Source organism: Pelobates fuscus, chromosome 2 (genome assembly GCF_036172605.1).
Source record: "Pelobates fuscus isolate aPelFus1 chromosome 2, aPelFus1.pri, whole genome shotgun sequence".
Taxonomy (NCBI): domain Eukaryota; kingdom Metazoa; phylum Chordata; class Amphibia; order Anura; family Pelobatidae; genus Pelobates; species Pelobates fuscus.
The window spans coordinates 345,095,647-345,122,401 of record NC_086318.1 but is presented as its reverse complement, the minus strand read 5'-3'; the positions used below and the strand labels follow the sequence as shown (position 1 = coordinate 345,122,401).

The following is a 26,755-nucleotide window of genomic DNA, read 5'->3' as shown; positions in this document are numbered from 1 at the left end:
AGTAAGAAAATCAATACTGTTTTCTTTGGAGTCGAGATAAACAATTATGCGCAAGGTCATAGGCTCACTTCCTCTCCAATGTAACAAGTAGTCTGCAGTTTTCCATTTCAAAATAGCAAAATAAGCCATTGTGAGGGGAAAATGTAACCCTGATAGTGTTGTATTCCTGACTGTCCTTATCTGATCTGATTGGTAACATAATAACCTCACATGTCACCAAGAATAGTGTAGAGAGTGTTAACACATCTCTGCAGTTTTTAAGATATTTTAATGATCGATCATATGTTCACTTATCATATCTATGTAGTGTGCTTCTTCTCATTACATAATACATAATCTCATTACATAATACTTTAAAATTTCTCCTTATAGCAGGACCCTAGAGACTGAAAAGCTTTTAGAAGAGATATGTGCAAGGGAAAGGGGGAGAACGAGAGACGTTTAATATATGCCATAATAGCTTTCTTATAATGTATTTCATAAGACTAATATTAATATACACAATCATGGCTGAACAGATTTAAAAATGTAGACTCTATCAGAGTTATTCACTAAAGACCAGACACACGGTCCACCCCCCTTTATTAAAGGGACACTATAGTCACCTGAACAACTTTAGCTTAATGAAGCAGTTTTGGTGTATAGAACATGCCCCTGCAGCCTCACTGCTCAATCCTCTGCCATTTAGGAGTTAATTCCCTTTGTTTATGAACCCTAGTCACACTTCCCTGCATGTGACTTGCACAGCCTTCCATAAACACTTCCTGTAAAGAGAGCCCTATTTAGGCTTTCTTTATTGCAAGTTCTGTTTAATTAAGATTTTCTTATCCCCTGCTATGTTAATAGCTTGCTAGACCCTGCAAGAGCCTCCTGTATGTGATTAAAGTTCAATTTAGAGATTGAGATACAAGTATTTAAGGTAAATTACATCTGTTTGAAAGTGAAAACAATTTTTTTTTCATGCAGGCTCTGTCAATCATAGCCAGGGGAGGTGTGGCTAGGGCTGCATAAACAGAAAGCAAGTAATTTAACTCCTAAATGACAGTGAATTGAGCAGTGAAATTGCAGGGGAATGATCTATACACTAAAACTGCTTTATTTAGCTAAAGTAATTTAGGTGATTATAGTGTTCCTTTAAACCTGCAGTGGTAATTATTGCAGTTTTTATAACCAGAAAGCCACTAGAGGGACTTCCGGAGTTGAAACTGACTTTTGGTTTGTTATCTGATGGTGGACGTCCTCATGCTCTGCATTAGGTCTCCAATGATGGCGGACATTGGTGGGGGAGGAGCGTGGGCGGCGCTGGACCCAGGTAAGTGACAGGCGGGGGCCTTGACAGAGCGGGAAGCTATAGTGCCAGGAAAATGACTGTTTTAACTGCACCACCAAGGGTTTTTTTACATTGGGCAAATAGTTTGAATTTTTTTTTTTTTAATCCTGGCCTGAATTTTGATATGGTTAAAATCCAGACCAAATTCAGGCCCATTCAGTTCCTGATTTCACAATCTGGACATTGTTGTATTCCATCAACAGTGTCTGGATTTTGCAGTCCGAATGGGTCAGTATGCAGACGGATGGTTTTGCCCCACTTGGTATAGCAGCATTAAAACATGTGAATAATCCTGTAAATATATGGCAGATTTTATGTTATGCTTCTCAGAGCAACACTGCTACTTGTAGAACTTTGCATTTTTTGCAAAGATCCCAGTCCCAGGACATAATCATAAGCCTGATGAAGCATGGAGGAAAGTGGGGAAAGGAGATGTACTTATGCAGGGCCAAATTAAGAACCCAGCTGGCCTTGTGTTGACAATTATAATGGGCCTATTTACAGAATCTTATTGACAGAAACCACTAAAACAGCTAAAGTTTCATGCATCTGGTGGATGTGGTGCTGTAGGAAACTCACAGGATGCATTTTAAAAATTAACATATTCTATGCTAATCTCTCAATTTCTTCTCTCATATAATTCCATATTCCCCAACTTTGGCGTCCTGTGAAGCCGGACATTGGTGGGTGGGATGAAAGGAGGTTGGCCAGTGATTCGAATCACATCACTAGCACTGCCCAAAGGGGTTGACCAACCCTAAAAAGTGGTGAGTCTGCCCAAAGTATTGAAAGGTCAGCATGGCAGACTGCCTGCCAGTTACACAGGCCAGTCAACTAAAAGCGGACTATGTAGACATCGTTGTTTCAGCACTCTGAGCTTGGAGTGAACGTGTCTAATGATACGCTTGCTTTACACTTTATGGGGACAGTTCCCTGATATATTTTTTATTTTTGTTAAAATCAATGTGCCTTTTACATGGTCTTGGGCCTGAAGCTTTGGCTCCAATAGCCCCTATGTTAATCTGGCCCTGTACTTATGTGAATATCTCTCTCTTTGGCACCACATTTGTTATGTCTTTAGTTCCTGGTAGATGAAATTACCAGCAGCTGTTACTTGTTCTCATGCACATGAATGAGAGTACAAAACTTGTTTTCTTGCATTGAGCTACCACCATAAAGTTATATATGTATTTGGACTGAAAATAAGGTCTATCAACTTCAGCTTTTCACCCATGTCTAGTTTTGCTGTTCATCCAAAACTAGACCAAAAGCAAAATTTGACTGATTTCTAATTTTGCCACAAAATGAAATTATTACCTGCTATATTCTTGAATATTCTGTTTTCAAAAGCCATACCCATATGTTATTTGAAAATCTGTACATAATCTGATAACACAACATTTTTGGACAGAAAATCTACATGTGTAATATTCTTAAAGGTTTACTCTTAGCATTATAACCACTACAGCCCGCTGTAAAATGTATAATGCAAGGAGTAGCCTTGCCCCATTTACCAGTAATGGGGCAAACTGTTCTGCAATGGTTTACCCCCTCCCCTGGGCAGGACTGCCATTGGAAATTTTGGGTCCCCTTACACCGCTCAAGATCCCATGTGTCCGCACACCATGCTTCTCCCATACCATTATCTCGAGGCACTTAGAGCTGTGGTAGAGGATGTAGTGTGTGTAGGGGATGTAGTGTGTGTTTGTATAGTGGGTGCATTGTGTGTACAGAGGAGGCAGTATGTGTGTGTGTATGAAAGGGGTGCAGTGTGTGTATTGAGGATATGGTGTGAGTGTAGGTTTCCACAGCAATGTTCTCATACCTTTAGTTCGGAGCTCGACAGAAAGGCTCCTGTCTGCACCAGGAGAAGGTGCAGAACTGAAGCACTGGCAGAGTCAGGGCTAAACTGGGAAAATAATTCAGCAGCCCACTGAAAAGGGGCGGGGCCAGATAGGGTGTGTTTTGTCATCCCCAATGACGAGCACACCCCATCTCAAAGATAGCATATTGTATCAATGCTCTCCCAGGGCAGACCGTGCGCAGAGCTCTGCTGAAGAGCTCCAGCATGAGAAAACATCCCTGTATTTGTTCTGCACAGCGCAAGCAAATTTAATAACATGCTTGCATTGTGTTTGCTTGAAAGTTGTCACTGGTGTCTCCATAAATGGGATACCAGGAGACAAACATGACAGGAAAGAGTACTGTGCATGTGTTTGGAGTCTGCTTATGGTATTGTGTGTGTAGAGAGTGAGCTGATTGTGGTGTTGTTTTGTGTTAATAGGTTAATAGGTTGGTTTCAGTCATGTTATGTTTGTGGTGTAATTAATGTATGTGTGTCTAGGTGCTGTAGAGTGTGCGTGTATAGGGGGCATAGTGTGTATAGGGGATATAGCGAGTGTGTGCATATGGGCTGTAGTGTGTATGTGTGTATAGGTGATGTAGTGTGTAGGGGTTGTAGAGAGTGTGTGTTTAGGGAATGTAGTATGTGTTTGCTTTCAAGGAATCTAGTGTGTGCATAGGGATATAGAGTTTGTATGTCAGAAGTGTAGTGTGTGTGTGTGTAAGGGATCTAGTGTGTGTTTGAAGGACCCAGACTGTGTATAGGAGATCTAGTGAGTGTGCGTGTAGAGGATTCAGAGTGTATATAGGGATCTAGTGTGTGTATATGTGTAGATGATCCAGAGTTGGGTAAGGGATCTAGTGTGTGTCTGGAATGTAATATGGTTAGGGGCGCAGTATGTGTGTGAGAGGTTCTATAGTATATATACATATATGTTTGGAATTATTGTGTGTGTGTGGTGCAGTGTGTTTGGGGGCTGCTGTGTGTATGTGTGAGGTGTGCAGTGTGTTTGTGAAGGGTGTAGTGTGTATGTGTGAGGGGTGTAGTGTGTATGTGTAAGGAGTATAGCAGTATGTAGTATATATACATATATGTTTGGAATTAGTGTGTGTGTGTGTGTGTGTGTGAGTGGTGTGTTTGGGGGCTGCTGTGTGTGTGAATGGTGTATGTGTGAGGGGTGTAGTGTATATTTGTGAGGAGTATAGTGTGTGTGTGAGGGGTGCAGTGTATGTGTGAGGATGCTGTGTGTGTGGGGGGTGCTATGTGTGTGTGGGGGGTGCTATGTGTGTGGGTGCAGTGTGTGTTTAAATCTTTAAATGTTTTTAAATGTGTGTAAGGTGTGCAGTTAGGGTGTAAGGGTGATGTGTGTTAGTTGTGCAGTGTGTGTGAGGGTGCTGTGTGAGTGAGGTGGCTGTGTATGTGTGTGTGATGTGTGGAGTGTGTCTGTGATGGTGCTGTGTGTGTTAGGGTGCTGTGTGAGGGTGATGTGTGTGAGGGTGCTGTGTGTGAGAGTGTTGTGTGTGAGGGTGCTATGAGCGAATGCTGTGTGTGTGTTGTGTGTGTTTGGAGGATTGTGTGTTGGGGAGGCAAGTTAAAACCAATATGTATGTATAATTTAAAAAATAATAAAATAAAAATAAAAAACAGGCATTGTATCCCCCCTCCCTTCTTACCATTTGCCTGGGAGGGGGTACTGTGCTGCCATTTCTGGTGGTCCTAGTGGTGAGTGAACTCTAGCCTGAACTCTTGTGAGAGGAACCCAGTGGAGCTGCAAGATAGAACTCCTCTGGGTCCTCTCCTGTCTCCCTTACTCTCTCCCCAAATCTTTGATCTCCCCATGGGCCCGTCATGGAACACAGCTTGGACCGACCGGGGAGATCCTGCAAACCAGATGGTCAGTCCGGGCCTGGGCAGAGACCACTGGGTCACCAGGGGATCAGTATTTCCCCCTCCCTGGACAAAGGTATTCAAGAGGGAGGGGGCAAATCAACTTTAATTTATTTTATTAAATAAAATCATTAATAATAGACTGTAAGCTAGTTTGAGCAGGGTCCTCAACTACCTATTGTTCCTGTTAAATTTGAGCACTGAGGATAAAGCTGGCACTATGTAAATACCAATAATAATAATAATAATAATAAAAAGAAACATGAAATTACTCTCTCACCCTTTCCTAGCCACACTACATCAATACCCCACACACTATGTACCATATGCGACTCCACACTTTGTGCACTATCACACCTCAAAGTATGTGCCCTACCCCACCCAACACTATGTGCACTAACCCATCCCACACTATGTGCCCTACCTCACACTATGTGCCATGCCCTACCCCACACTACATCCCTATCTCACTCCACACTAACCCATCCCACACTACTTGCCCTATCCCACCCCATACTATATGCCTTATCCCACACTATGTGCCCTATCCCACACTATGTTCTGTATCCCACTGCACACTATGTGCCCTATCCCACTGCACACTATGTGCCCTATCCCACCACACACTATGTGCCCCATCCCACCCACACTATGTGCCCTATCCCACCCCACACCATGTATCCCAAAACACACTGCAACCTTATCCCACTCCACACTATGTGCCCTACCCACACTACATCACTATCTCACCCCACACTATGTTCTGTACACACTACATCCATATCCCACCTCACACTATGTTCCTTACACACACTACTATTCCATCCCACACTATTTTCCCAAAGACCAGTTTTTAGAGTGGCACTCTAGGCACCAAAGCCACTACGGTTTAATGTAGTGGTTCTGGAGCAAAGAGATTGGCCCTGTAGACTCAGCAATGTAAAAACTGCCTTTTCTGAGAAAATGCAGTGTTTACATCGCTGCCTTATGCCATCAATAGAGGGGTTTCCTGGTTGCAGTTTTGCAAAAATTGCAGGACCAATGTTCCATGTGAACACGCTCTGCATGGAGACGCTGAATGCTCCCCATAGAGATGCATTGAGTCAATGCATTTTTATGAGGAGGTGTTGATTGGCGCTTCTAGGCAGTTGCTGAGCATACATACTAACTTCCCTTGTGGGGAAGCATTGGATTGGCTGAGAACATCAGTACTAATGATCTCAGTCAGTCGAGGCAGGGCAGATGCAGAGAGACAGGAACTTCTTCAATTTAATTAAGGGCCCCCATAATATAAACTGCTAGAGAAACACCCTTGTGTTAGAAATATGCCTGTACTCCTAATGCTAGATGATCCTTTAAATATTTTTTCTAAATCTATATAATTGCTAGCAATTCTGCTAGCACAATATAGGATAGAATTGTATGCTCTTTTAAAAAAATACCAGAAGTTTTTTGTACCATAACAAGTACAGTTTAACATGATTTCTGTGAGTAATATGTATATATACCCATGTATACTAATATGTGTGTATTATTCATATATGTATTATGCCTATAATTACACATGCATTAATATACATGTGTATAGTCATAATATGCCCACAAATGACATTAATTAATGGAGGCTTAGCACTTTTTACAGGGTGGAAAGTTTTGGGTTATGCTGTGTGGCCATGGAGGGGCGCTGTGAAGAATTTTCGCACAGGGCGCCTGAAGGCCTAAGTTTGTATAGAAGATGCAGTGAGTGTGTGTCTAAGGGATGCAGTGTGTGTATTGAGGATATGGTGTGTGTATGTGTACAGTGGATGCAGTGTGTGAATATAGTCGATGTAGGTTGTGTGTATAGAAGATGCAGTGTATAAAGTGTATGTAGTGAGTGTATGTGTGTGTAAAGGAGAAAGTGTGTATGTGTTTAGTGGATGCAAGGGAGAACGTCTGTATATGTAAGTATATATATATATATATATATATATATATACACACATTATATATATATATATATATATACACACACACACACTATTACACATGTATAGCCTGTACCTACCTAATTGCGGTCCTGAGTGGGTCCCTACGTGGTGCCAAAGGTCCTTTATGATCAGATAGAATTGCTGCTGACTGCTCACAGTCAATGAATACAACTCTGCATAGAAATATGCACAGAATTCACATTAGCCAGCTTGTTCCGAGCTGACTAATGATACCTCTATTACCCTGCCATTGGGGGAATTACACCTGTGGCAGCAAAGGGGTTAGATTGCATTTGTGCAATGTTTCATAGGGAAACACTGCACGTGCAGACTCTAGGCATCATGTCCACTTCAAAGCACTTAAGTGGTCATGGTGCTTAGAGCAATTCTTTAATTTAAAGAACCATTTTCTCTGCAGTAGGCAAAATCTGCTTCCTTCAAGCATATCCTCTTAGTCTTTTGTACAGTACATTACTGGACATTTACACTAACATGCATGTGTGATAATAAAGTGGCCACTGAGTGCATGTGATTTTTTTTTTATTATCTCTCTCTCTATATATATATATATATATATAAATCAATTACAGTGTACCTTTAACTCTTCATTAACAAGCCATTTCCAGAAAAAAAACTAACTTCTTATTTGACAATTTTATGACCTTAAATATTATTTGCATTGTAATCCAAGAAGAACTGGAGTTTGGTTTTTGACTAGTTTTGGCCTTGAGGATGTTTTCATAAAGGGACATTTTTATATTCATATAATTAAAATCCATGTACTGTCAAACGCAAATTCTGCTAGGTTTCCTTTCTGAGATGTATGGCATCTTCTTTTTTTTGTTTTATGAGGAAATTACTTAAGAGGAGTTACACGATGCAAAGTTTAAAATGGAACGGTCACTTGTTTTATTTTTGCACAGCCCAGTAGTTAACTCAAATTTGGGTCAGTCAGTGTAGTTTTCAATATAGGTGGAAAAACACCATTTAGGTACTTGTGAAAAAATGCGACTGTGGGTTTTCTCATGGCTGACTCCACTCCTGCTCCGGCAACTTGGTTGAGATCATCAATTTTGATGATCTTAGCCCAACCAGTGCTATACTAGACTAACATAAACACGCACACGCAGCAAAACACAGCATATCCTCATAGAGATGCATTGAATCAATGCATCTCTATGAAGAACATTCAGCACCTTCATACAGAGCGTGGAGTCGCTGAATGTCAGTGCTGCACATTATGCAGTACTACACAGGAATCACCTCTAGTGGCTATCTGAGTGACACTAGAGGTGTTACTTGGCAGTAATGTAAACACTGCATTTTCTCTGAAAAGACAGGCTTACATTAAAATGCCTGCAAGGTCATACTATAGACACCAGAGCCACCACATTAATCTGTAGTTGTTTTGGTGACTATAGTGTCACTTTAACCCTTTAAGAACGGAGGGCGTACTATTACGGCCTATTTTAAGCGGTTCTAAACGCCGCCGGGCGTAATTGTACGCCCTCCATTTTTTTTTTAACTTACCCGGTCGCCGGCGATCCCACGCCGGCGATCGCGGTTGGGGGGACTCCCAGGGAGCCCCCGCGGCACGTCCGTCCTCCTGGGGCCCCCTCGGCCATGTGAGAGTGAGGTCCTTGCGAGGACCTCATAATCACATGGCCGGGTTAGCTGGCTGAGGCATTGCCAGCAGGGGGAATAACTGTATTGGTCCCCCTGCTGGCTGGAAATTAAATAAAATTAATTAAAATAAGTGTAAAAAAATAAAATAATATACTTAGATCATATATATATATTATATATATGATCTAAGTATATATATACACATATACATACACACACACATACACTGTCTAGGTGTATTTTACTATTAATATATATATATATATATATATATATTAATATCAAATTACACGTAGACGGATACTGATTAAATATATATATAATTATTGTTATATATATATTTATATGTAATATAAAAAAATATGTAAATACGTTAAAAAATTAAATAAAAAAATAATTAAAAAATAAATAATTAGAAAATATATAGATGTGTGTTATTTCATTCTAACTGTATTGTGATATTAATATATATATATTTATATCAAAATACACGTAGAACGAAATAATATATATATATATATCTATATACATAAATATATATATATATATATTAACCTATATATAAATAAAAATATTAAAAAAAAAATATATATATATATATACATATATATATACACATACTTATATAAATACATATATTAATTCTACACATATATTTATGTAATATTTTTACATAATTAGATATCTTAATTAATTACAATTAGCGGGACCTGCCTGACAACCCATGCCGAAAGTAAAGGGAATTTAATTTGCTAGCACTATATTTAACCCTATAACTTTCCAAGACACCATAAAACCTGTACATGGGAGGTACTGTTCTACTCGGGAGACTTCACTGAACACAAATATTAGTGTTTCAAAACAGTAAAATGTATTACAACGATGATATCGCCAGTAAAAGTTACATTTTTTTTGCATTTTTCACGCACAAACAGCACTTAAACGGACGCTATTATTGCTGCAAAACTTTTTACTGTTTTGAAACACAAATATTTGTGTTCAGCGAAGTCTCCTGAGTACAACAGTACCCCTCATGTACAGGTTTTATGGTGTTTGCAAAAGTTACAGCGTCAAATATAAGGCTTGTGTTTCATTTTTTTTTACATTAAAATTCGCCAGATTGGTTACGTTGCCTTTGAGACCCTATGGTAGCCCAAGAATGAAAATTACCCCTATGATGGCATACCATTTGCAATAGTAGACAACCCAAGGTATTGCAAATGGGGTATGTCCAGTCTTTTTTAGTAGCCACTTAGTCACAAACACTGGCCAAAATTGGCGTTTTTTGCATTTTTCACACACTAACAAATACTAACGCTAACTTTGGCCAGTGTTTGTGGACATACCCCATTTGCAATACCTTGGGTTTTCTACTATTGCAAATGGTATGCCATTATGGGTGTAAATTTTATTCCTGGGCTATTATACAGTCCCAAAGGCAACGTAACCAATCTGGCGAATTTCAATTTCAAATGTAACGTGCTATATTGGCCCTGTAACTTCCCAAAACACCATAAAACCTGTATATAGGGGGTACTGTTTTACACGTGAGACTTTGCTGAATACAAATATGTGCATTTCATTGCAGTAAAAGCAAACAATATTATGACATTGACAGTTAAATGTAGAACTAAAAAAATAAAAAAAATTCTTATTTTCTCCCAATTTTTTCATATTAAATTATATTTCATAGCAAAATGTTTGATATTAAATGAAAGCCCTGTTTCCCCTGAATAAAATTATATATAATAAAGGGGGTGCATTTAATATGAAAGAGGTGAATTACGGTTGGACAGACATATAGCGCAAATGCCAGGTTTTGTTTACGTTTTGTTCTGTTCACAACATGTACATTTGGCTCAGTCCTTAAGGGGTTACGGGTTAAACGTTTTTGAATGTTTTAACCCTAAACCTTGTTAACCTTGTTGACAGAGGACTTGCCAGCTGAGTTACACTGACTACTCCTCTTGCCTGAGACTAATGCAGACTGAAGCATTTCTTCCAATAGGTTGCCTGTGATAGGCTCAGTGTATGCTTTTGGAGGGGAAGAGGAGACCCTGCACACACAGCCCTACATGCGCTATTCACCCCTTGATGTGACACTTCTTGATGAGGCTTATTGACTTTTCTTTTGCACTTCCCACGTTGGTGAATATCTCCCTATTTTACTCAAAGAAAGTCAGCGTGCCACCTTAAACTGAACCTACATATGGAGCTCATGATTCCTCTCTTGCAACTGTCAAAAGTCTAATACTATCGTTACCTTTTGTGTCACTTTACCCAACTCCCTCTAGCATGTAAGCTCATTGAGCAGGGCCCTCAATCCCTCTGTTCCTGTGTGTCCAACGTGTCTGGTTACAACTACATGCTTGTTAGTCCACCTATTGTAAAGTGCTGCGGAATTTGTTGGCGCTATATAAATAACGTAATAATAATAATTAGGAAGATGACAGGAGGGTGATGAACCATTGTTTTCTGTTGCAGATGTTATTTTTTTCATTCACCTTGTAGGCTTATCCCTTCATCCTTTTCTCCAGGTTACCATTCTGTCTTTGCTGCAGCTCACATTTATTTCTAATATATTATCTGCTAAACCACTTGATATGTGCATTATTGCCACAGATTATATAAGTGGTTTGCAGAACTCTCTATCCAAATACAACTTTATTGATTTGTTTTAATATTGACACAGTGTGATTCCGTTTCCCTGAAGGACAAAATGACTTTAAAACTGTTTTAAAATGACCATAAAACTGAGCAATGTAAAACTGTTGCTCATTTTACATTTTGTTTTAGTGGCCTGATAAATTCAAAGAATAAACAGATCCTTTATCCAGTTGGCTGTTTCAGTGATGCAAATGTATTTAGCTCCGGTGGAAATAAATTGAGTTGATGTCTCAGCAGACTGAAAATAGACAGTACTTTCTACATCTTCATTGTTGCATCTTTACCTGAGGGTCAGGAAGGATGGACAATACTTTTCCCTGGTGGTCCGGTGGCACAGCAGCCTGGATTCTGAAGAGGGGCTCAGGAGTCTCCATGTTGAATCTATATCAGCAGCAGCTCCCCGTCTCTCTTCTCGCGACCCGCAAGAGCTATGCTGCGGGTCCGGCATGCATTGCGCCCCGCAGAGTATTGCCATAGCAACCCGCATCAATGCTCTCGCTGGATGCGAGAGGAGCTGTTGCTGATACAAGTTTAACATGGAGACTCCTTGGGCCACAAAAATAGAAACACACAACGACACATACAAACACTTTAACACAGACATACACCAACATATTCACACAAAAATGCACTCTGACACACAGATACACACACCCTGACACATGTACACACTGACATGGAAACACACACCTTGACACACTGATGCACACCCTGACACACAGATGCACATACACGTACACAGATGTGTGCGCACACAAAGACACACACATACTGACATATATATACGCACACACATACAGAGATGCACACTGAAATACACACACACACACACAGCAGCAGCAGCACACTGACATATATATATATATATATATATATATATATATATATATATATATATATATATTCACACACACACACAAACCTCCTGATACACACACTCACACAATCTGACATACACATACAATTGATATTTTTTTTATATCTCCAGCCACCCTCCTGCTAGATTATCTTATGTGTCCAGGGGAGTCGATGGAGTACAGGTCCTGCTGCTGGTGGAAGTGAGGGGTTTGGAGCAGCTTTTCATGCTCCTCTCTCCTCATGCTGCGGCTGCCTCCTCTTCCGCCTGCACTTTGTCCCTGCATGAAGCTGGGAGGAAGTGACAGACTGTCGTCTTTATAGGGGCCTGGTCGCAGTCTTAAAGGGCCTCGGCACCCGACTTGGGCCCTGCTCAGCAGTAATGTTTCCCGGTGCTATAATCATAGCAACTGGGAAACTATTTGTGGGGCCCCTGTGTGCACACAGTTTAGGAACTGCTGTTCTTATTCACTTCTTACTAAAGAAGAGGAAAAATATTTAAATTTGCTGCAAATGCCAGAGCATAAATTATTATGAATTATTATAAGTTATGTAGTTTTTCCAAAGTATCTCCAGTTAACGGTAAATTTCGCTCATTTGGATATTTCGGAAACGCTTAGATCCTTCTGAAGGAATGCTGGATAATCTGACCACATTGAAAATGTATATTTCACAAGTAGATTTCCCTAGTAAGACTCTGCAAAAGGGGAAGTGACATGTTGTAAGCCAATACAGGCAGCTGTTTCACTTACAGTATAGAACCTGCAGTGTGACCAGAAGGTCAGTTGAGCTGCAATATGTTAATGCGGAGCAATATGTGCCTTAATGGTGCACACATTGAATGCGTTCAGTAAAGGGTACATTGGCTACAAAAACTGCAAATAGCTGCTAAAATGTGTCGTTTTATGCAAATGCTTGCAATTTGGCTTTTACTGAAGTTTCCACTGCCAGATTGGAAATTAAATCCAATTCTGCTTTTTTTTTTTTTTTTTACCAATGTGTATACAGTTTTGTATGACTAGATGGACAGTTAACTGAAAACATAGGTAGCATTTATTTAATCCTTAAGTAATGTATCATAAAAACAAACAAACAAACAAAAGAAAAAACTGTACCTAAAACCAAAAGGCAATCAAAAGCAGATTAAGTAAACATCAACTTTCAATAGAAGATCAATTTCACATCTATGAAAGTAACTCATAAACGTAAGAGTTGACTTCAAAATTCTGCTGATAATATTAAAGGGAGACTATAGTCACCTGAACAACTTTAGCTTAATGAAGCAGTTTTGGTGTATAGAACATGCCCCTGCAGCCTCACTGCTCAATCCTCTGCCATTTAGGAGTTAAATCCCTTTGTTTATGAACCCTAGTCACATCTCCCTGCATGTGACTTGCACAGCCTTCCATAAACACTTCCTGTAAAGAGAGCCCTATTTAGGCTTTCTTTATTGCAAGTTCTGTTTAATTAAGATTTTCTTATCCCCTGCTATGTTAATAGCCTGCTAGACCCTGCAAGAGTCTCCTGTATGTGATTAAAGTTCAATTTAGAGATTGAGATACAATTATTTAAGGTAAATTACATCTGTTTGAAAGTGAAATCAGTTTTTTTTTTTCATGCAGGCTCTGTCAATCATAGCCAGGGGAGGTGTGGCTAGGGCTGTATAAACAGAAACAACGTGATTTAACTCCTAAATGACAGTGAATTGAGCAGTGAAATTGCAGGGAAATGATATATACACTAAAACTGCTTTATTTAGCTAAAGTAATTTAGGTGACTATAGTGTTCCTTTAATTTATGTAATTTTACCCAGCGGTAATGTCTAAAATTGTAGAGGGAAATTTATTGTTTTAATAACACAATCTGTCTGTCTATTGTTTTTTTTTTTTTTTTGTCTGTGTGCAGAGCACTGCTTCGATGAACTTGGAAAAGCTAGTTATGTATACATAAGCTCACACAACAGTTGTGTTCAATAAGATACTCTTGTAAGTTACACATTACAATATGTGCATGCGTGCAATTGTCTTTCAGTTTATTATAACAGACATTAGGAGAAACAGCTTTATAGTTGTTTAGTTACAATTGCTAATGATTGAAGTGGTCTCCCACTGCCAATGGAACATTGTAGTTGGCTCTAATGAAGAGCTATTATTGTGCATGCTGCTGCTGTACAATAACCTATTAATTTGTTTTTTTGGGAGAGGAAATATAAATTTTGTTAAAGACAAGTAACATCTGCTAATTTATTAAACTGTTGACATTTGAGTATGATTATGTAATGGTAATAATAATAATAATAATAATAATAATAATAATAATAATAATAATAATAATAATTAAGCAAAGGTAAAATAAATTCAAACAAATCCTATTAGGAGTGGTGCTACAGATTAAGAGGCACCACACCACATTGGATTACTTCTGATCACACCGAAGTCTACAGTTATTGTAGTCTGAAGCCCTCAGAATGTCTTTAAACCTATTTATTTCCAGTTGTATATGTGCTGTACATGCATTAGGAAAAACAGTGGTCCATGTATCTTCCCAAATAAACTGATACATTGATGTTGAACTGCACTAGTTATTTTTAAATGTAAGTTTACTTAATCTTGTATTTTACAAACATGTATTTGTGAGATGTGAACAATGAAAGTTTACATAGATACATCTTATTCCTGCAACTAAGCACTTCCATCTTGTTTCCCCATTAATCATTGTTAGAGGCTCTATCCTTAGCTTATTTATACAATTGAACCAGCATTGAGAAAGCATATTGAGAAAAGAAATGAAACAATCTTTCTGTTATCTCCTCCTCGTTTGAATTGTGTGCCCTGGCTGTGCCTTGTCTGAACTGTATTAAGATGTAATTTACTAAGCCTTTCATCTTAATAAAAATTAAAAAAAAGAAAGAGCATTTCATGAAGAAAATTATATGGGATACTTAAAGGGATTCTATAGTGTTAGGAATGCAAATCTGTATTCTTAGATCAATTGTGCCCTCTGGAGCCCCCCTCCCTAGCACTCCCCCTCCGGAGCCTAAAGAGTTAAAAGCCCTTTATTCCTTCCTATATATATTTGCCTCCTACAACATCATTCTACAGTGGGACCTAGTGCGCATTCACAACAAGTGCCATGAGCGCATTAGGCCCTCCCCATAAGAAAACATTGTCTTAATGTTCTTCCTATGGTGTTTTCACTAACACTGGATGTCATCTTGCAGAGCGTGAACACATCCTGCATCATTAAAGGGACTCAGGGTTCCTTAGAATCCCAGAAGCGCATCTAGTGACTTTCATTATAGACAGTCACTGGAAGTAGTCATAGGGCTACAAAGTAATCATTGCAGTTTCTCAAAAACTAAGTGTGACCGGGACATTGCACCCAGACCACTTCAATGAGCTGAAGTGGTCCAGGTGCCTTATAGTGTCCCTTTAATATTTTATTCCATGGTGTAAATTTCAGAGAACTGATAGCTCCACTTTAAATATAGCTGATTAAGTTGTACTCTATATAATTTATACTAATACTAGTATTTGAATATAAGAAATACACCTCAGCCAACCATGGAATAAGCCAGTTTGATACTTCTTCAAACAATTTTGAATGAAATAATGAATAAGTGTTACCAGGGCTGTTGATGCTAATCAACTTACAGTGAGGAGAAAATGTATTTGAGTCCCTGCTAATTTTGAACGTTTGCCCACTGACGAAGAAATGATCAGTCTATAATTTTAATGGTAGGTATATTTTAACAGTGAGAAACAGAATAACAAAAACAAATCCAGAAAAACACATGCCAAAAAAGTTATACATTAATTTGCATGTCAATGAGTGAAATAAGTGTTTGACCCCTTCAACTTTGTACTTGGTGGAAAAACCCTTGTTGGCAATCACAGAGGTCAGACGTTTCTTGTAGTTGGCAGCCAGGTTTGCTCACATCTCAGGAGGGATTTTGTCACACACTGCTCTTTGCAGATCATCTCCAAGTCATTAAGGTTTCGAGGTTGACGTTTGGCAACTCGAACTTTCAGCTTCCGCCACAGATTTTCTATATGATTAAGGTCTGGAGACTGGTTAGGCCACTCAAGGACCTTAATGTTCTTCTTCTTGAGCCATTCCTTTGTTGCCTTGGCTGTGTGTTTTGGGTCATGGTCATGCTGATATACCTATCCATGACCCATGTTCAATGCCCTGGCTGAGGGAAGGAGGTTCTCACCCAAGATTTGACCGTACATGGCCCCATTCATCGTTCCTTTGACGCGGTGCAGTTGTCCTGTCCCCTTAGCAGAAAAACACCCATTTTTGATGGTGGGGATGGTGTTCTTGGGGTCATAGGCAGCTTTTCTCCTCCTCCAAACAAAGCAAGTTGAGATGATACCAAAGAGTTTGATTTTGGTCTCATCTGGCCCCAACACTTTCCCTTAGTTCTCAACTGAATCATTCAGATGTTCATTGGCAAACTTCAGACAGGCCTGTACATGTGTTTTCTTGAACAGGGGACCTTGCGGGTGCAGCATAATTTCAGTCCTTCACAGCGTAATGTGTTACCAATTGTGTTCTTGGTGACTATGGTCCCAGCTGCCTTGAGATCATTAACAAGATCCTCACGTGTAATTCTGGGCTGATTCCTCACCGTTCCTCATGATCATTGAAACTCCACGAGGTGAGATCTTGCATGGAGCACCAGACGGAGGGAGTCTGCAGTTATTGTGTGTTTCTTCCATTTGTGAATAATCGCACCAACTGTTGTCACCTTCTCACCAATCTTATTGGCGATGGTCTTGTAACCCATTCCAGCCTTCTGTAGGTCAACAATCTTGTCCCTGACATCCTTGGACAGCTCGTTACCTGTATAAAAGACACCTGGGAGCCAGAAATCTTGCTGATTGGTAGGGGATCAAATGGTTATTTCACTCATTGACATGCAAATCAATTTATAACTTTTTTGACACAGATTTGTTTTTGTTATTCTGTCTCCCACTACAATACACCTACCATTAACATTATGGACTGATCATTTCTTTCTCAATGGGCAAACATTCAAAATTAGCAGGGGATCAAATTTTCCCTTCACTGTATAAATAAGAGTTAACATGGCTGCCTAATGACCGAGTCCCAACAAATACCCACCTCCCTTCTTTTATTTTGTTATCAAACAAAGCCTACTACTATTCTATTAGAAACGTGGGCATAATGCTCCATTTAGCCATATTATCCAACATTTTGAAGTATGAAAAATAAAATAAAAAAATAAACATAACCATCTGAAAACTGACATTCTAGTTTGATCCACCCTTACTATGAACCATTATAAGTATTTATATTGCAATGATTATGTTACAAAGATGATGAGAGAGGTATATTCACCATTGGATGCATACACAAAGGTCTGACTTCTCAATTCTCATTCAACTTTTGATGAAAAAATATTTGAAAAAAAAAAGTTGTACTGAGGGCACAGAAGCAGCTAATATTACTTTCACCTTTTCAGCATTATTTTGTTCTATATTTTAGTTTTAGGTACTATACTTATACTAGCATCTAAATGTAGGGAAAAAAATACAAACTTTAGAATTAAATACAAAAAAAAAGTGATGTGTTGTTTTAAATAATGAAATTTGTGAAAATATAATACACACATGTCACGTTTCAAAATGCGCCCCCTTTACTGAACAATTTAAAAATCAATCTAAAAGTGTGTACTCCGTGAAATAATTCATATTAATAATTCCAAATAAAATGCAATATAATTCCACATTATGACTTGGAATATTCAACACCACACAGTATCCCCAATTAAAACAAAAAAATGAAAGTATATACATAGTGTAACAAGTTTAATACAACAGAACTTAGTTGATTAATATGGAGCCACACAAATGAGCATCTTATTTAGGCTGTAATATGCGCTCAAAGGTTCCTCTCCAGGTTTAACCCTGATGTGCAAGGATACATAATCAAATCTTCAAAGATAGAAAACAATTTATTAATAAATATATTTTTCAAAACCGTAAATGCAGCAGCAAGTTGTCTTACAATACTCAATTATTACTGAGGAAAAACTATGAAAACCCCCGTAATTAATATCACTACAGCTGTACCCACCGCATAAGATGCACTGCTTATAAAGTGGAAATGCATTTCAACTTTAGAATTAGTCGGCTTGAGGTTTACTCACTACTCCTTAACTGACGGCACTGATTAGCAGTCAATCAGCATCAAGAGGGCTAAATGGAAAACTAAAAAAGTGCATAAAAATATAGAAGCCTTTCCAATATGTATTAAGTGAAATCCCACTTATATCATATTTATCTAAATATCTTTGGCCAAAGATAGGCTTAAAGGAAAGCTTATGGCCTCCAAGACTAACCCTTACCTCACATACCTGTCTCTTGCCCTCTCCTAAAGGGCAGCCCACCTTATTTGATTGTAAATTCCTGTCCTAATGTGTTTTACACCCCACCTCCTATAGAATGTAAGCTCGTTTGAGCAGGGTCCTCTTCAACCTATTGTTCCTGTAAGTTTATTTGTAATTGTCCTATTTATAGTTAAATCCCCCTCTCATAATATTGTAAAGCGCTACGGAATCTGTTGGCGCTATATAAATGGCAATAATAAATAAATAAATAAAATACAATCATAGAATAGAGTTAATAAGTTAGCTCTAAGTGGCATCACAATAAATAGGTCATATTAAAAAAAGAACCAACGCACTCATATATGGTGGAGTCCATTTAAAAAGGCTCTGTCAGTCCCCCCACCCCCAAAAAATGCTCATAGAGACTATGTAGAAATCTCACTGAAATCCCAACCCTGTCTTAAGATATTTGTTTTATGTATTTTTCATATGTTTGACATAGCTTGTCGTGGGGGACAGGTAAGCAAAAACTACCGTACTCAGTAACCTGCAGCCACCACACTGAAAGTGAAGCAGTCACCAATGGGGACTTTGAAAAATATGCAGAATGACACCAGAATGTGATAAAGCCACTTTGACAAAACCACTTTTAAATTGGCTTAGTTATTGTAGCACTGTGTGTGTCAAGTCAACAGTGGCTCAGGTATTGCAGTACAGTGTGTGCCAAGCGGGAGGATGATGGAGCATTTTTGGGTTAATGCTCAATGCTATCTTAGCACCATCTTTGGAACTAGGTAAACCTTTTAGTTTTCTGAATGGTGTTCTCGTCTCAAGAAATTAAGCAACCATGAGTAAATTACAGAGATCTCTTACCTTCCTCATAGACAAAACTAAGCCCTTTTCTAGCCTTAATTAAAGATGTGTGTCAGCTCATGGCAACTCACTTTTTTTTTTATATAATTTGTATTTTATTGAATTTTATGCATATAGGCAAACATTCACATCAGAGTATTAATGTTAGGAAAGATGGCATGTCATAACAATACATTGGGTATGGGGCGTTGCAGGTTGGTCACTCTGTGCATACTCCAGTGACTCTGAGTCCAGGTGGTGCTGCCCTCTAGCATGTGCCAGGGGTATTGGCAAGTCTGTGGTACAGTGCCGATGCTAGGTGAGCTTGTGTGTGCTTTGGAGATCGGGGTGGTGACAGGGGATCAAAAGTCAGGGCAGTCCCAGGTATTGGGTCTATGTTAGTGGCTCGGGTATACACTGCTCTGCTGGCATTCCGATGTTCACAGTCTGCGGACTCCCAGGCTGTTAATCCTGAGGTGGGTTCGCAATTTTTCTTCCCCTGCTGCTCCCCTCTCTCCTCCTTTGTAGTTGCTTGTGCTCATCTTTGCCGGCGAGTTCTCCTGTGCCATGCAGCAGCCTAGTTTCTCTGGATCCTTATCTGAGGTAAGTGTGAGGATTTGGCCGCCGTGGGACACCATCGGAGTTCCGTCAGCTGCCCAGCGGTACCTCACCGAATTGTCTCTCAGTTTTTTGGCTATTGGGCCAGTTTTCTTTTTTCTAGTAGTGCAGGAAAAGGGATATCACTGAAAAACAGGATAGTAGCTCCCTCAAATTTCGAGCTTCCCATCTATCTGGAGCGTGCCAAAATGGCCGTTCGTATGGCTGTGTCTCTAGTAACTATTATGGTGTCTTGAGGGGCTGCCTCTGGCGCTGACAGAGCCTTCCTGACCCTGAACGCCTTAGTAATCCTTGTGGGGTCTGCTTGTCCCTGCAAGCCAATAGATGTAAGTAGCTTTTGGGTGTATGGTAGGATGGCGTCCCCTTTAACGGCCTCAGGTATCCCCCTCAGGCGTATATTGAGACGTCTATGTCTAGCCTCCAGGATCGCCAAAGAGCTGTGTAGTCTTTGTACCTGCTGGGTTAAGCCGTCCAGGGTGTGTTCAGTGGCTTGCAGCCTTGCATCCCGGGCGTTGCCTCTCTCCTCCACCACTTGGAGCTTGTTCTGCATGGCCCCCCATTTCCTGTTGTATCTCTCGGAGATCCGACTTCCAAATTTGGCGCATCTCCAGGAGCATGTGTTTAATGTCCCCCTTGGTTGTTAGGGATGAATCTTCATCAGATACAGCCGGTGCAGGTCACCCCGTCTTGGAGAGGTGAGTGATGTCTCTGCCTCCTCTTGGGGGTCTTCTGACGAGTCTGCTGTGCGGCCTACCGCTGGCTGTTTTCAAACGAAAGCCTTATGTCTCTTTGTGTGGGAATTTCAGGTGCTTGAAATTTGCGGTGCTTGCGCCCCATGTTGCCTCTGGTGGGGTGGGATTGTGGAGGATTCTCTCTGGGTGAAACTGCCGTTGCAATTTGTGTATATTCGTCGAGGTGAAGCAGAGCTCCACAAAACACGTCTGTACAGTCTCCTGGTCCGACAACTCACTTTTTATCATATAGATTCTAAAATAATAATGAAAAATGCTGAAATTCGGCTATTTTTAAAATGTTTACACTATTACTTTTTTGATGTATGTAGTCTGACAGTGTGACCTATTTCCATCATTCATGTTTATTTGTAACATTATCTTTGTTATATATATATATATATATATATATATATATATATATGTGTCAAATAGAAGCTCTTGCACTCCAACAAAAAAGTTATTTGATACCTGGTGCTCTGGTAGCTTGAGAATATAAATAGAAAAATACCGGCACTCCTAGGATTTCCAAGAAAGTATTCTTTATTCCAGAGGATAAGATCAACGTTTCAGCTCCATTACAGAGCTTTCATCAGGACACGTGGTGCTGGGGCAACCATAGACGTCTATGTACATATAGTCATGTATTGAGAATGCAGTAAAAAATCATTAAATTATTCTAATTTGTGTACACATATTGATGTGTTATAACTGTAACTTCAAACTAATTATTCATCAACTATTCACAAGTGGAAAGTAATAAGTAATAAATTAACCATGTGAACAGATTCTAACCATGTATTGTAATTCCTTTCTTTTCCAGATGAACAAGAAGCAGTCCAAAAGAGAACATTTACAAAATGGATCAATTCACATTTGGCGAAGGTAATTACAAAATTGCAAGAGTAAATATTAATCTGTGTGATGTTTGGTAGATATTGGACGTTCTTTCCTCTAAAATGTAATTATATTCACTTAGAAGACACTTGTAACCTACATAATTTTACTGAACCATGAAACTGTCTATAGATTCGATTCTGAACTTAATTTAATTTCTAGTAGTTTGTTGCTGACTCTAGTCTCTTGAATAAACCAGTTGTTGAGTGAGCCAGTAATTCATCCACTGTTGGTTTAGCAATGAGACATGAGACTCCTTTATCATAAAGGCACCAAGTGAGATATTTTGACCAAACATTTGCAGCTCTCTTATAAAAGTGTGTGGGGCAAATTAACAATATATCAAATTGTGATAATTTTACATATTACTTCGAAACTATGAAATACTCAAATTGTTTTGTTGCAGCAGTGCTCACAAGGTTGCTGCTCATAGGAAATGGCCGGGATTAAAATACAAAATGCAGTGAAAGTGGAAATTAAAAATGATCATTTAATTGAAGATGAGAAAATTATGTCCTTTTAGAGATGCCATGCAGGAAGTATGAATGAGCACTTCCTGTTTGGATAAACACATGTGTTCATTTAACAATTTGAATGTAATTCTCTGTAATTAGCTGTTATTTTTGAGTTTCCAAGATGTATGTCGTGACTAGTGACTGAGGATATAAAACATATGTATACATAAATCAAGCACAGTGCATGATGCACAAAATACATAGTCATATCTCTATAATAGAATGCAGTTATATACATTATGGACCCTCACAGTAAACAGAAATTGTTATTCTATAATTCTATAATAATGGAAAATTAATTTGTATGAGCTTTAATGTGTATACAATTACATGTATAGAGCAAGTGGCATTAAAGATAGGCTGTAGGGTCATTCCCAGAGCTAGCCAGATACAGTTTCATTCATTCAATTTTTGTCAAGAGGAATATTGTTTAATGCTCTTTAGTAATAGAACCAAGAAGAACTGGGATTTAACTGAATTCACGTTGCAATTTCAAGATTAAACTGGCAGCAGTGTTTATAACTTCATGATCCTACCAGTATGTGTACATTGTCCTGGGAGTTTTAAGATATACTCATTCCTAAACACATGTGCCGATTTCTCAAATTTGACATTTGCCTGCTGCAAAAACTATTCTGAGAATTGTGAAGGAATTGCAGGATGTAAGATCTTCAGAATTCATATAAATTCATCCGCATTGACGAAACCCAAAACAAAATTTACATTTTTATTTTGCATTCATTCATTTTCATAAGCATAGCAAACTAGTTACTTATCTACTAAGCAAAAAATCGAACGATAAACCCAAGGCACCCCAAAATTTGCACATAGAAAAAGTTTATTCATGCATTAAAGTAATATGACAAGAAGCTTTAGCAGAACAAAAGTGCATAATATAATACACCTATAGTACCGATACTACTAAGAGTAGCAATAAAGTGCTAATTTATCTACAAATACCCATAAAAAATGGTATACTAACCAGGAGCAGTAGAACTGAAAACCCTGACGTTTCGTCCCTTAAGCCTTCCTCCCACTTAAATCAACCCCAATGCGATCAGCTCAATGTAGGAGGTACTATCTGTAAATGTCTTGATGCCAGGAATCATTGTACAATGCCGGAGAGTACTTCCGGGTATCAATGACGTCACGATGTTCACGCGTCAAATGACATCATAACATTCCAGTATGATCACGTGTTCCAGCATCCCCAGTGAACTATAGTGTGATGTAGCTGCCAAAATTAAAGTCAAAATGGATTTCAATGTTTATGCATAACGGCTATCTGTATTACCAATCTATTGGCCAATCTAACCTACATCCTTAATAGTGTTTCAAATACAATATGGACATGCAAATATTGGGATATACTATTGTATGAATCAAAAAGGCATACGCCTCAAATAAACAAAAAATGTAAAAATATATCTCAATATTGCATGTAGAATTTAACATTTACCATAATCCAATCCATTACACAGAATTAAACAGTAGAATATATGAATTTAGTTTTAACAGATTGCATTCTGTACAGTCATTGTTCCATAAGGAAAAATAAGTAAAACAATAATGTCAGTCAGTATACATCATGTATATGCATATATATATACACCTGGATCTACTAATTAACTGATATAGCAAAATTAAGGAAAAGGGTTTTTCTATTTATGTAGATAGATCCCCAATTTCTAATGCTTAAGTATAATTGCCATGGTTAAGGGTACCGAATTAGATCTCTTATTTAGCAGATATTTTCCTTATTTGGTATTTGGCATAAATTCTTATGACAACCAAAGGATAGCATATTAGGGAATTATTTACTAAACAGTTGAAAGAGAAACAGGATTTTCTTAATTTTGATTGTTTAGCTGTATAGTATATATGTCCTTAATTTGATATCCTGTTGATATCATATACATTCTATATACATGTAGCATATAAATTCTATATACATGCAACATTTACATCCTATTTACACGCAGTACATACCTTATCTATACTTGTACAGTTGCATTCTATACATGTTGCACATATTTTATATATTGAAATGGTTCTATATGACATATAGAATGCATGCGCTTTATGTATATAGCATGCATGTTATATAAACAATATGTATAATTATACAGAAGATAGCAAATTAGGGAGCTATCTTCTAAACAGCTGAAAGATAAAAATTTCAGAAAAGCCATTTTCTTAATTTTGGTCTTTCAGCTGTTTAATACACATGTCGCTAATTTGGTACCTTCATGTGCTATCGCCATGTTTAAGCATACCAAATTAGGTCGCTGTTTAGCCCATAGCTCCCTTCTTTGGTATCCCTAAGTATGGCAATCCCTCATAAGGATAGGAAATTAGGGAGCTATCTACTGAAAGATAATTTAGTAGATAGCTCCCATATTTTCGCATTTCAAGTGGAATTACCATTTTTAAGGATTTACTAAATTAAGGAGCTATCTGCTAAACAGCACCCCATAAGGAATAATAGGCATCCAAATTTTGGAAGTGAACAACATTTTTTCAAAATGTCTTTTTGTTCTGAATTGATTACTTCCAAATTTTGTAATCTAATTTTATAGTCTCAAATCAAGTATAACCCTCTGATATTTCTGGTTTAATGAATACATTCAAAAATACCGTATATACATTTGTTACAAAATTATAAGCCTTGATGTTGTTTTTATTGCACATATAAAGCAGTCTGTGCACAGAATTATGGCCTTGCTTATTATTATTTCTTCTTTTTATGGACAATTCCTGTCCCTAAAATGTTGTTTTCTCTTTCCTGGGGGAAAACACTTGTTTGTGATTATTTAAAAGTGTCTTCATGTAACTGACTTCCAGACTTCCATAAATTATTGAAATAAGTTAAAATGTGCAAGCCCTTATGAATATTTATCTAAATCAATAATATTATACTTTTACTTCAATTGCATGTCACATGTATCTCATAATTATCAGTGATCATTTGAGTGCTCAGCTTAACTTTAATATGTTTGTTCGGTACAGTTCAAGCAGTGTGTCCTGTGTTTGAAATGCTAATTATGTCTTAAGGGGAGAATTAAATAGTCAGGGGTGCTCTTTCTAGCTGATGTAATTAAACACATCATGTTAGAAATCAAAAGTGAATTACAATATCGAATTATGTGAGGATGGGAGATGCTTTACTGGACAAATTAATTTGTGGAGTGTTCTGTTTTTTTCACAAATACATTTGAGTTATTTTTGAAAGTATCTCCGTTTTAATATATAATTTTGCTACGGAAAAATGTCACTCTTGCTATGTAATGTACCTAAACATTCCAAGCTAAAACATCTCAGTATTTTTGTTTTATCTAAGGACTAACAAACAATATCGACTTCCCAACGTGTACACAGCATCTCCCCAATTGATAAATACATTTGTACTCTTATTGCATAGCATCCCATACAGTAATTAGCCATTTGTATCCACACTGCACACACTTCACTTACTCCCATGTGAACTAACCGATTTGTGAATAAATCTGATCACTAAAATTAAGTCACTTGCAATGTCACTTTTGGACCTTCCTTATAGTGCATAGCTTAGTTAGTTTAGGGAAATCTAAGAAAACAGCTTAATCATATGTTCAAAAAAAGGTTTCTTCATGTGTTAGGTTCATATATTTGTACAAAGGATGGTATAGTAATTAATTGAGTTTACATTGACTTTTATACCTTTTTAAGCATGATGTGACAATTGAGGCATTTTAGAGTGCTCAACTCCTAGATCACATATGAAAGGACAGTCCTCCTAGCACCAATATTGTGGACCGTGGACACCATTAGTAGTCTCCACACATTCTCTTGTCTCACAAATATTTCAAAATGTTTCTGAATCATTTGTGATTACAGAATACAGAACTTTAAAAAAACTGAAATATTCTGCTGATTGGTTTTGCTACAAAACCTGCATCTCTGTTTTAGAATGAGCTTACAAATGCTCAAGGTTGGTGCTGGATGACACAGATTCTTTGAGTCTGGCTGCAAATAGGTTTCAAAGCAAAGGGTTAATATTCAAACATATGGAAGTTATTATTATAATGTAAGTGTAAAAATGTGTTGTACAGTAGATACACACATACGAGTGCCTACCTTGTCTGTTGTAATGCCTGTTAAAGGGGAATTGTCACTTGTCAGGATTTTACAACATTTTATTTATTTAATATATATATATATATATATATATATATATTAATATTTATTTGACTCATGTGAAAGTAAAAATAAATGTAGAAATCCACTCCACTCTATTCTGTAACTGGCACCTCCTTCTTGGTTCGCTATAAGTCATTACTATAAACCAGGGGTGTCGAAAAAGTACATCCCAAGATGTTGTAGAACTACAACTCCCATGACTCCCATGATTTAGAATGAAAAAGCATCATGAAAGCTGTAGTTCCACAACATCTGGGGATCTACCTTTTGTGCACCCATGCTATAAGCAATATTTTTGCGTCTAGAAGTCGGCATAGAGAAAGCATACAGAGAAGACGAGATTTGAAGCAATATTTCTGTTTCTCCTCCTCATTCGACCATATTTGCCCTAGTTTTGCCCTGTGAAAAGTGGATTGTGATGTAACTT

The 26,755-nt window shown here is 38.1% G+C and overlaps 1 protein-coding gene across 1 annotated transcript in view; it reads left to right on the top strand.

The window, feature by feature from the left end:
• SYNE1 (spectrin repeat containing nuclear envelope protein 1) overlaps positions 1 to 26,755 on the top strand; it is a 389,325-nt gene that overhangs the window by 57,651 nt on the left and 304,919 nt on the right. Inside the window, exon 2 of the mRNA XM_063443606.1 lies at positions 21,561 to 21,622. Coding sequence (XP_063299676.1) covers positions 21,561 to 21,622 — 62 coding nt within the window. The remainder of the gene's footprint in view (positions 1 to 21,560; positions 21,623 to 26,755) is intronic.